The sequence below is a fragment of the Callorhinus ursinus genome, unplaced genomic scaffold, assembly GCF_003265705.2.
Source record: "Callorhinus ursinus isolate GAN/ISIS: 27379988/994484 unplaced genomic scaffold, GSC_fseal_2.0 scaffold15, whole genome shotgun sequence".
NCBI lineage: Eukaryota > Metazoa > Chordata > Mammalia > Carnivora > Otariidae > Callorhinus > Callorhinus ursinus.
Genome location: NW_027397077.1, coordinates 2,685,365 through 2,697,491, shown reverse-complemented (window position 1 = coordinate 2,697,491; position 12,127 = coordinate 2,685,365). Strand labels below are relative to the sequence as shown.

The 12,127-nt window shown below is 46.2% G+C and overlaps 1 protein-coding gene across 8 annotated transcripts in view; it reads left to right on the top strand.

The window, feature by feature from the left end:
- PBX4 (PBX homeobox 4) overlaps positions 1-12,127 on the top strand; it is a 50,583-nt gene that overhangs the window by 22,137 nt on the left and 16,319 nt on the right. For all 8 annotated transcript variants that reach the window (XM_073901040.1, XM_073901043.1, XM_073901037.1 and 5 more), the window contains exon 2: positions 6,943-7,016. In XM_073901040.1, the coding sequence (XP_073757141.1) occupies positions 6,968-7,016 (49 nt within the window). In that variant the 5' untranslated portion in view covers positions 6,943-6,967. The remainder of the gene's footprint in view (positions 1-6,942; positions 7,017-12,127) is intronic.

The window sequence follows — 12,127 nt, the reverse complement described above, 5'->3', positions numbered from 1 at the left end:
ATTTCAGAGTTGAAATTTTTCTTTTCATCATCCTTAAGGAAGTTCGTTAGATCCCAGTCAACTTAATGCCAGCAGTCTCTTCTTAACCTGCTTGTAGGTTTTGACTTTGCTCTTAGGGTTGGCTTAGCTTGGCTTGGTCCAGTGCCAAAGGAAAGTCTTGCTGTCTTTGGAGTACTTTTCCTAAGAGTTGAATTTTGTTGGTTTTAAATTTCCTAAAGCCACAGCAAAATCCCTTTTGAAGTGGTTTTATTAAGTAAAGCAACATGCAGAGTATTTTAGAAAAGTTTCACAAATAAGCAAGTACCCCTCATTCATTTTAGTTACTGAGTGCCTCTGTCAGAACACAGTGGTTGATGATGAAAACAATGATTTCCTTCATTTAAACTTCCCAATAACCTAGAAAATGGGGGTTCTTCACAGAGTTTTGTTTCGTTTTTTTTTCAAGATTTTTATTTATTTATTTGACAGAGGGAGACACAGCGAGAGAGGGAACACAAGCAGGGGGAGTGGGAGAGGGAGAAGCATGCTTCCCGCGGAGCAGGGAGCCCGATGCGGTCCTCAATCCCAGGACCCTGGGATCATGACCTGAGCCAAAGGCAGACGCTCAGTGACTAAGCCACCCAGGTGCCCCTTTCACAGAGTTTCTAGATAAAGAACTGGACCTAAGTAAGAACTTGCCTGAAGTCAGACAACTAGGAGGTGTTTGGATAGAGATTTGGCTGTGTTCTCTGGAACACTGGTGCTGACCTGCCACCCTCCCTGACTTTCCCAGAGCTCCCACGGGTTCACTAGAATATGACATCACTTCCTGCTCACAGGAGCTGGAAGGGTGATCACAGGTGCTATTGAAGATTGGACAGTTGGGCTAAAGCTAAAGAAGATGTTTTTTAAATTTCATTCTCATGGATTTACTCTCATTTACTCAATAAAACTTCATTTTGTGCCAGGCCCGGGGATACAACAATGATTCCCAAAAGCTTACGGTTTCAGGAATGGCAGACATTGGAGAGTATGGTGCTGGGGATGGGGACCAGAGAAAGTGTGACAAGGAATGAGCCAGATAAGGAATTAGAGCGAGGGAGGCCACCTAGCAGTAAGACGAGTGTGGATGATAAAACCCTAGAATCTAGCTGAAGTCAGGCAGGGGGGCACAAGCATGCCCCAAAGAGATGACCATATCTGGATGCAAAGCTTTACCCAGGCAGAAAAAGAAGGTACCGCATTCTAGGCTGGGGCAAGCATGTAGGCAGGGAATGCAGGGAGCATGAAAGCATGCAACGTGGCTCCATCAGGCATGAGTGGAGGGCCCAGCCTTCGAGGGGGGACTCAGATGGGGTGACTGCATGCCTTAGCTGCTGTCCAATGGAGCATGGCCTTGAATTCCTTGCCAAACAAGGAGTGAGCATAAAGTTTGTTCTGTTCCTTGTATAAGTACTTCTCAAAGTATTCAAACCTTTCTAAGGTATTGACCCTGGATCAGAATATTCATTAGCTCCTGTCTACCATCTTTTCTTCAGAAGTGTCTTGAGACGCTCATTTATCGCCTTTCAGATTGAGCCCCCCAGTGGTTTAAGGGCTCTTGTTCTTTTTCACTCTAACGCAGTTTTTCTCTTTTATGCATGACTTCCTCCTGCCCAAATCTAGTGTCCTTTGGCCATTATCTTTTTTGATCTTATTTCTCTCTTCTCATGTAGTACTATTAAACCCCTGAACAATTCTCCTCATTCCAAGAGTGGATGGGTACCCACTATGTCCTCGGCCCTAGAAGAGAGACCAAGAAGAGGGGCTCCCAGCAGAGCTCTGTGTTCCCTTGGCTTCTGCTACCTTCTTTGATGGTGGAATCCAGCAGTTCTCACCCCAATTTTTGACTTCTCTATTTGCTCCAGTTTAAGTCTGGAAACGTCAGAGCTCTGCCTTCAAACTTTCTGTTTCTTTTCTCTGCCAGTTTGACATATATAGCTTCTACCTTTTCTTCAGTTCAGTTCAGCAAGTCTTTGCTCAGCTAGTGTGCCAAGTACAGTGTGGGCCTGGGGTTTCTGAAAACAGTAAGTTGAGGCCTTCCTCATGCCCAGGCAAGCCATAGTAAATGCTTTAAAGGGAACAGGAGAGGGAGTAAGGAATCCGGGGTGGGACAGACCACCCATCAGAGTCTTGCACGTGCCTGGGTGACTTAGTCGGTTAAGTGCCCGACTCTTGATCTCAGCTCAGGTCTTGATCTCAGGGTTAGGAGTTCAAGCCCCGCGTTGGGCTCCACGCTGCTGGGCATGGAGCATACTTAAAGAAAAGAAAGGGAAGATGGGGGGAAGGAAGGAGGAAAGAAGGAAAGAAGGAAGGAAGGAAGACATAACATGAATGTGAGGCAGGAAAGAAGGTCCATAACGCTCCAGCTGACTAGCAGAGATGAAGTAATAATTCTTGTGAACATGAGGGCAGCGTGGTAAATAAATAAAAAACAGATAATAAAAAACCTGCTTAATACACACCTTTTCTATTAGCACCTCCTGCATTTCTTTACTCTCCTTTATGATCAAATATCAAAGAGTTTGTCGTTGCTGCTTCCACTTCCCCTCCTCCATCCATTCTTTCCCAACCTTCTCTTCCCTCTGCTGAGTCACCAGTGACCTTCATGTTGCTAAGTCCAAGGTCTCTCCTGGGTTCTTTTCTTGCTTTCCCTCTAAGAAGCATTTTTCACAGATTGCTCTTCTCTCCTTGAAACTGTTTTTCTTGGTTCCTCCTCAATGGCAGTTCAGTCCCAGTCTCTTCTGTAGGCTCTTCTCTTCTTGACTTCTATAAGTCCATGGGCCTGGGCCTGGGACATGGACCCCTCTCTACACTCTCTTATGGTGATTTCCTCAAGTCTTGTGGCTTAAAGTGCCATCTCTATGCCCAGGACTTCCCATCTTTATGCCCAGGACTTCCCATCTTTATATTGCTTATCTCCAACCTTGAGTCCCATGTCCATGTGCCCGGCTTGATACCTACTTGATACCTCTCTTGGATAGCTCATAGGTATCTCACGTGTAACCTGATCAAAGCACAGCTCTGCTTTCCAGACCCTTCTTCCTTAAACCGGCTGCCTTCCAGTCTCCCGTATAGTAGTTAATGGTATCTCCTTTAATCTAGTTGCTCAGGCCCAAAACTAGTAGTTATCCTTGAATCTCCTCTTTCCCCAAAATCCCACACCACTTTTTTAGAAGGTCGTGTTGATTCCATCAGTGAAGTCAAAGATTTATCTACTTTTTTCTTTCTTTTTTTTAAAGTAGGCTTCCTGCCCAATGTGGGGCTCAAATTTAGGATGTCAAGATCAAGTCAAACGCTCCACTGACTGAGCCAGCCAGGCGGCCCAAGATCTATCTACTTTTTATGTCTATTACCATAACTCTAAACTAGGCCAGCAGCATTTCTGGACTATTACAGCTGTAGTAGCCTCTAGACTGTGTTCCTGGTTCCATCCCTCGCCTTCCATTTTGGTCTCAGAGCAGCCATAGTGATCTTTTAAAAATGCAATTCACGGGCCAGCTGGGTGACTCAGTTGTTGGGAGTCGGGTCGTGATCCCAGGGCTCTGGGATCGAGCCCCGCATCGGGCTCCCTGCTTGGTGGGTAGCCTGCTTCTCCCTCTCCCTCTCCCACTCCCCCTGCTTGTGTTCCCTCTCTTGCTGTGTCTCTCTCTGTCAAATAAATAAATAAAATATTTTAAAAAATGCAATTCACTTAAAGATAGGCGAGTAGATCAACGGATAGAGTTGAGTTGCAGGAATAAACCCATACATATAGGGCCAGTTGATTTTCTACAAGGGTGCCAAGACCATTCAGTGGAGGAAGGAATAGTCTCTTCAAGGAATGGCCTGGAAAAACTGGATATGCACATGCAAAAGAATGAATTTGAACCCTTACCTAACACCATATACAAAAGTTAACTCAAATGGATCAAATACCCAAGAGTAAGAGCTAACCCTGTAGCACTCTTAGAAGGAAACACAGGCATAAATCTTTGTAACATTGAATTAAACAGTTTCTTAGATATGATGCCTAAAGCACAAGCAACAAAAGAAAGAATAGATAAATTGGATTTCTTTAAAATGAAAAATTCTGGGGGCACCTGGGTGGCTCAGTCGTTAAGCGTCTGCCTTCGGCTCAGGTCATGAGGATCGAGCCCCGCATCGGGCTCCCTGCTCCGCGGGAAGCCTGCTTCTCCCTCTCCCACTCCCCCTGCTTGTGTTCCTTCTCTCTCTGTGTCTCTCTCTCTCTCAAATAAATAAAATCTTTAAAAAAAAAAACACTCTGTTTTTCAAAGGACACTATCAAGAAAGTAAAAAGACAACTCGACAACTCAAATAATAGGTATTTGATTAGAGTCTAGTACCCAGAATATGTAAGGAACTCTTACAACTCAACAGTAAAAAGACAACCCCATTAAAGAAAGAATTTAATTTTTTAAATAAATTATTGTCAGAGAGAGAGTACACAAGCAGGGGGTGAGGCAGGCTGAGGGAGAAGCAGGCTCCCTGCTGAGGACCCTGGAATCATGACCCGAGCCGAAGGCAGACGCCTAACCGACTGAGCCACCCAGGCACCCAAGAGCCAAGGATTTAAATAGACATTTCCCCAAAGAAGAATGGCTGATAAACACATGAAAAGATGTTTAGTGTCATTAGTTTTTAGAGAAAAGCGAATCAAAACCACAGTGAGCTACTACCTCACATCCACTGGTGTGGCTATAATAAAAAAGACAATAGCAAGTGTTGGTGAGGATGTGGAGAAATTGGAACCCTCATAAGTTGCTGATGGGAATGGAAAATGGTACAGCCATTTTATAAAAGTTTGGCATTTCCTCAGAAAGTTAAACACAAAGTTACTATATGACCCCGCAACTCTCCCTAGACACGTGCTCACACAAACACTTCCACATAAATGTTCATAGTAGCCCCAAGTGGAAATAACCCAAATGTCCATCAATTGATAAATGGATGAACAAATCATATCCATACAGTGGAATATTGTTTGGCCCTAAAAAGGGATGAAGCGCTGGTATACAAGAACTTGGAAGAACTGTGAAAACATGCTATGGGATAGGTGCAAGCCACAAAAGGACCCATGCTGTGTGGTTCCATTTGTATGAAATGTCCAGGAGAGACAAACTATAGAGACGGAAGGATTAGTGGTTGCTCGGTGGGAGGAAGAGGGGGAAAGGAATGACTGCTGACGGGAACAGGGTTTCTTCTGGGGGTGAGGAGAGTGTTGTAGAAATAGATGGTGGTAACGGCTGTACATCATGAATTTACTAAGAGCCACTGAATTTTATGTATACTTTTAAGGGTGAATTTTATGGTATGTGAATTACATATCAAAAAAATCAACACTAATAAGAAATGCAATTCATATCATGTGATAACTGCTCTGTAAAATCCCCGTTGCTCCCTGTAATGGTTTTCTGTTGCCACTGTAACAAATCGCCACTAACTTAGCTGCTTAAAACACAAATTTATTTATTGTCTTCCATTTCTGTAGGGTACAAGTCCAACATGGATCTCCCTGGGCTAAAATCAAGGTGTTCTAAGGACTGCCTTCCTTCTGAAGGCAATAGGGGAAGAGCCCATTTCCTTGCCTTTTCCAGCCTGTTGAAGCCACCTGCATTCCTTGGCTTGTACTTTCTTCCTCCATCTTTGGAGCCAACAGCATAGTGTCTCTGACTCTAGGTCACCGTCTCTCTCTCTCTCTCTCTGACTACAGCTGGAAGAAGTTGTCCACTTTTAAGGACTTGTGTGATTAGATAGGGCCCATCTGGGTAATACAGGCTCATCTCCCCATCTCAGGGTCCTTAACCTTAATCACACCCACAGAGGTCTTTTTCCCTTGTAACTTACTCTGAGGATCAGCACGTAGACATCTTGGGGGGCTATCCTTCTGCCAATCACAGTTCCCATCACAGGCAAACAAAAGCCAGAGTCATTTCTCTCACTGACAAGGCTCTTCGAGGTGGTCCCCCTTGTCTAACTTCACCTCATGGCTCTTTCCCTCACCCCTTAATCTGTAGCATCCTGGGCTCTTAAAAAACCAAGTGTGTTCTCACTCGGCCTTTGCACTGGCCGTTTCCTCTACCTAAATTATTACTCTCGTCAGCCTCTCTTTTCCTGCCTGACTTCTCCTTGTCATTCCAATCTCGGCTTTGATGTCACGTCAGAGACATGCAAACTCCAATAAACCTTCGAGCCATCACTCTTGTTGGTTGCCACAAAGCACCTGCCGCTGCTCATAGTTGTCTTGTTTGTGTGTGTGTTTGGTGTCTCTCACTCCCTCCATCTTAACTGCCACATGGGTGGGAATCTCATCTGTGTCTGTGACCCTGGAATGGTATATGGCACATGGTGGCTGTTCAGTAAACACCTCGTAAATTAATGTCTCGTGACCCTAGGGTAGGACAGCTGGGGTTTCTGCTATGCATCGAAGTGATGCTGTGGGGCAGTAGTGCGAACACAGCTTTTAAATCACTGGACCTTGAAAATTCATAGCTCTTGATGAGTTATTCGCATTATTTAAATTTGCACTGTTTAAAAGTCTACATGTAGGGCGCCTGGGTGGCTCAGTTGGTTAAGCGACTGCCTTTGGCTCAGGTCATGATCCTGGAGTCCCGGGATCAAGTCCCGCATTGGGCTCCCAGCTCAGCGAGGAGCCTGCTTCTCCCTCTGACCCTCCCCCCCCTCATGTACTCTCTCTCTCTCGTTCTCGCTCTCTCAAATAAATAAATAAATATTTTTAAAAAAATAAAAGTCTACACGTAAAGGGAAGCGGTTTGAGTATTCGTATATTGCTCCACTTGAATTTTGCAAGATGGAATTCGGATGAAATGCTTTTGTACTATAACTTCGTAAGGACCACCTTCAACAGAACTGACAGGATAACTTCTCTTTCTCAACACACTCTTCTGGTGCTTTCTCTTTCAGAAAGCATGCTCTGAATTGCCATCGGATGAAGCCAGCTCTCTTCAGTGTGCTCTGTGAGATCAAGGAAAAGACAGGTAGGCCATTGAGAAGACATTTTTTGTGGGTCCAGGACCATGACAACCATGCCCCTCTGGTCCTGGCTCAGCCTGATGTGTGTCATGGACGGTCACGCCTGTCCCATCTCCCTCAGTGGATGGTTCACATGCTTCCTTTCTGCCTTGTCAGGGCCTGTTCTCTGGTGTATAACATCCTTGTATTTTGCAGTTTGTATCTGGAATAATACTGTTGCCAGTGAGTAACAAGCAGCTGCATTGTTCTTAAGCAAGACCTAAGAGGCACTGTGGCATTCAGTTGTTTTGGAAAAGGAAAAGATGATAGAATTAGAAAAGTAGAATAATAACAATTTTATTTTATTTGTTTTAAGCATTGAGAGTAATCCCCATGGAGGCTTCTGCCACTGCAAATCCTTTTGTTAAAAAAACAAAAAACAAAACAAAACAAAACAAAAACCACAAAACTTTATTTTGAGTTAATTTTAGATTTGCAGAAAAGTTAAAAAATAGTACAGCCCATTCTCCTGTACCCTTCTCCCAGCTTCCTCTCAGGTCAGCACCTTCAGAACCACAGTGCAATGATCAAAACCAGGACATTAACCTTGGTACAGTGCTCTTGAACTGAACAATGGGCTTTATTCGGATTTCCCCAGTCTTTGCCCTAATGCCCTTTTTCTGGTCCAGCCTCCCACATTGCATTTAGTCATTCTATCTCCTTAGTCTCCTCTGATCTGTGACGGTTCCTCAGTCTTTCTTCATCATCTGTGACCTTCACACTTTGGTGAGAACTGCTCATTTTGTGGGACTGACGTTTGTGGGGAACCATATTAGTTCAAAGAAATACTTCATGGCGATCTTCATGGTATTGCTCCCAACCCAGCTAGCTGCCAACATTTTATCTATTGTCTTTACCAACACTTTCCTTTCTCATAAAAGCCAGACTGGGCTATATTTCATTCCTGATCCTTTTACCTTCGAGTGCACTTTGTAACCAAGAAGCTTTCGTTCTACATTTGTTCTCATAGGTTCCTTGTGCATGTTTGACTTTTTATTTTGAAATAATCAACAGATTTACAGAAATGTTCCAAGAACAGTGCAAATACATTTTCTTCCTGCACTGTCAGGGAATAGGTTGCTGCCATGATGCCCATGACCCCTGCACACTGGAGTGTGTGTTTCCAGTGAACAAGAGAGTTTCCTCTGTCCCCCCAGGACAACCCTTATAGTCAGGAAGTGACATTAATATGCCACTACCATGGAATCCTGACCTTATTCAAGCTTTGTCAGTTGTCCCAATAATCTATAGAAAAGGATGCAGGCCAGGATCTTGTGTTACATGTAGTTATGTCCCTTTGGTCTTTTCCCCTCTGTGACAAGCCCCCATTTTTCCTTGACTTTCATGACCTTGACCATCTGGAAGATCACAGGCAGACCCCTCCATTTGGATTTATCTGATGTTTCCTCACAATTAGATTTCCGCTTTCATTATCCTCAGTACTTTTACTTATCTGTTCAGTTTTCCTTGCACCCCACGTATACCCGATCCTCCTCCCTAATGTGAACCCCTTTCAACCCTCAGCCCCCACTCCCATCCCCCACCAGGTCACTGCTGGGACAGCTCCCATGTGATGCCCTCTTGCCCAGAGCCAACTCGCCCTCCTCCATAGATGCCCCCTCAAGGCTGTGACATCCCATGCTGAGCTCCCACTCAGGTGCCTCCCAAAGGTGTTTGAATGTCTAATGGCCTGTCTTGTCCGTTTTGTATTTAAATTATGGGGAGCAGATATTATGGCTTCTAGTAAATTGAAGTGCAAAGGTTGGGCATTTTGCAGGTTTCAACAAGTTTACCCTCAGGCCCTCACAGCACTCCCTTCTGTGTTGTATATGAATTGGATAAACAGCGCTCCTACAACTGAGTGAGCAACAAACCCCGGAGTCCTGTGGGCGGGAAGAAACTGCCCATGGCAGCATATGTCCATCCCCTGGAGACGTTGGCGATAATCACATGCTCCTTAGTACTATTGAATTGTGTGACGTTGGTCACCCTCATAAAAAAATCAGCCAGGGTCTTGCTAGGGTGTGCTGTCCCCCTGCCCAGCCCCCGCCTGGCCCTGGGTATAAACAGCCCTTCTGGGGCTCCCCACCGCCCCCAGCTGTTGGCTCTGTCATCATAGCTCCTTGGATGTGTGGGACGCTGAGGTTTTTTAAATGACGACAACCTAGCTCTGCAAATATGGAATTTAGCAGTACTAAAAACAATTTTTAAGGGGCACCTGGGTGGCTCAGTTGGTTAAGCGTCCTACTCTTGATTTTGGCTCAGGTCATGGTCTCCCTGTTGTGAGATGGAGCCCGGCGTTGGGCTCTGCGCTGGGCGTGGAGCCTGTTTAAGATTCTCTTTTTTTTAAGATTCTCTCTCTCTCTTCCTCTCCCTCATGCTTCCTTTCTACCAACTGGCTCAAACGTTGGACTGCATAATGTGTTTTGGGGCGTGGTACCACAGGAATGGGCCAGCACTACTCAGCCTTGAAAATTGCAGGCCATCTGCAATTGCCATGAGCTGGGCTCCACGTGGGCTGGCTGAGTTGTCAAGTTCACTGTGGCCAAGTGTCTTTTCTCATCAGTAGGAAGTGCAGCTGTGGGAGCGCTGTGTGTCCAACATGTGAGTGGCAGGAGAGTAAACAAGATCTCAGTTATGCTTCAGCTTCTCCCAGTCTTGTGACGGGAATAACCCAGTATTAGCCCAAAGAAAACTACTCAGGGCCCTGATCCTGCACACTGGCACCAGTGGGTCACCACCTTATTGGTGATCCTGAGAGATAGGCCTCCTGGGACTCCTCATGCAGGGACAAAGCATGTCTGCTTCTTGAGTTAACCCACATATTCTTCACATTCCCCTCTGGCTAAAGTCTGCAACAGGCCTTTAGGGTAAAGACCAAACCCGTGCAGAGCGGTGAAAGCCCAGTGCGCATTGTTGGAGCACAGGTTGCAGTCCAGTAGCTCCGAGCTTCCTGGCATTATTGTACCACCGTGCTGGCAGCCTCTGACTTTCCTCTTGTTTTAGAGATAAGCAGAGTGAACCTCTGGAGAGAGCAGGTCACACCCCAGTAACCCACAGCCAGGCTGCGTGCTGCCCTTCCACACCCTGTCCTGGCTCAGAAAGGGAACCCTCCCTGTGCCTCCCAGCCCGCACCCACCAGCCCCAAGTGCCATCTGTGTCCCCACTGCTCTCACTGCATCCATGATGGCTCTGGGCCTTTGCCATCTGTCTCCTCCAGTGAGCTCAGGGTCCAGGTGTACTGTGTTCTATGACTGTCCTGGTACCCGGCACACAGTGCCATGTACCTTGGGTTTTTGTTGAATGAAGAACTGTTTCTGGTGACTGATACCTATTAATTGAAATCCTTTTCATCCTGTTCACCTTATGGGGTTCAGGAAGATTGTGTCCGCAGCCTGACTTAGAACACAAGGCTATTGTTCACGTCATCCTGAGAAGAAAGCCATCCTGTGTATAAACCCTGTGTTGGCAGACATACCTGGAAGCACTGCCTCACTTCACTGCCTTCCACTATCTCCTCTGGCCTGTGGGAGGGACACTGGAGTATCTTCCACACCAGGGATGTCTGGGCATCCCTGCCCGCAGAGCTCTCTGAAGGCCAAGGACCGCCCCCCCCCCCCAGGAGTGTACCCTCCCTCCTGCGTCCTTCCCTCTTCTTGGCGTCTAGAGGAGCTGTCCTAAAAGAATAAAATAAAGCATGTTTGAAGAGTTTGGGATTTAGCTGGGAGGACCAAATACTGGCCCGGTTCCTTTCCTGAAACCCTTGGGGCTAAATGCATTACAGAATTCAGAATTGTTTGGATTTTAGGCATGTTGTGTTGATGATTCCTGAGGCAGAGCCTGCATTCCAAAGGTGACATTTAGCACCAGAGCAGGAACATTCTTACACACTGGTTGGGTCAGGCTTTGCCTCCAAATGAACTTGAGGGCCAACTTCTGGAAAAACATTGGCTCTTGGATTGTGGATGGACAGGCAGCTTAGACCCAGTGTGCAGAGGAAGTGCCCTGAAAAGCCACCTGGCATCTTGGGCAGTTGACTCAGGGACCTGCTTTGTCTTCTCCACGCGGTCACTGTCCCTGTGCTGGTCGTAAGTGCACATCTATACCTTGGTTTGGTCGGTTCTGTGCTTACTGTCTCCTGAGAAACGAAAAGTCCCGGAGACCTGTATTGGCCAGCCTTGCTCGTGGGCCAAGGAACTGTCTCTGCTGCAGGAGCACAGCTGGCTGCCTTTCAGAGACGTAAATGTAAATAATAGATAACATAAGGGAACGTCTTGTTATTTCCTGACCACTGTTCATTGGCCTGGCGAGGACCTGTCAGGCTTGAGTAATCCAGCGGGCTTTTTACCTTCATTTCCCTTTCCTTGTCAGCCAGTTGGGTCTGTTGCAATTGCAAATTCATGATCTTGATCTTGGAGTTATAGGTTTGAGCCCCACCACATTGGTGTGGAGATTGCTTTAAAATAATACACATCTTTTTATTTATTTATAAATTTATTTATTTATTTATTTATTTATTTATTTGAGAGAGAGAGAATGAGAGATAGAGAGCACGAGAGGGAAGAGGGTCAGAGGGAGAAGCAGACTCCCCACTGAGCGGGGAGCCCGATGCGGGACTCGATCCCGGGACTCCAGGATCATGACCTGAGCCGAAGGCAGTCGCTTAACCAACTGAGCCACCCAGGCGCCCAATACACATCTTTTTAAAAAGCTCAAGAACCTGAAGGGTTTTAGTTGCAGGTGCACCTCCAAAAAAGAGTGAGCCAGGAGCTTTAAGGCCTTAGTATGGACCCAGATTCTTGGAAAGCACCCCTTTCTTGCAGGGTCTGTTACCCTGTTCAGGTTTTTTCTTAGGGTTTGGCCATTGACTAAAATGATCTCGTGCTTTTGTTTCTGGTCTGCAGGGACAACCTTCACCCTTTGAGTTGGTCACAGTTCCTGTCCTTACCCTGCCCGTCTGTCCCTCCCAGGCTCCTCTCGCCTCCTCTCCACCAGCACTTGAGGACAGGGCTGAGGAGAGGCCTCCCTGTCCATGTCTGACTTGCCGCAGCGCTTCTGAAGGGTCCCCAGTATGTCT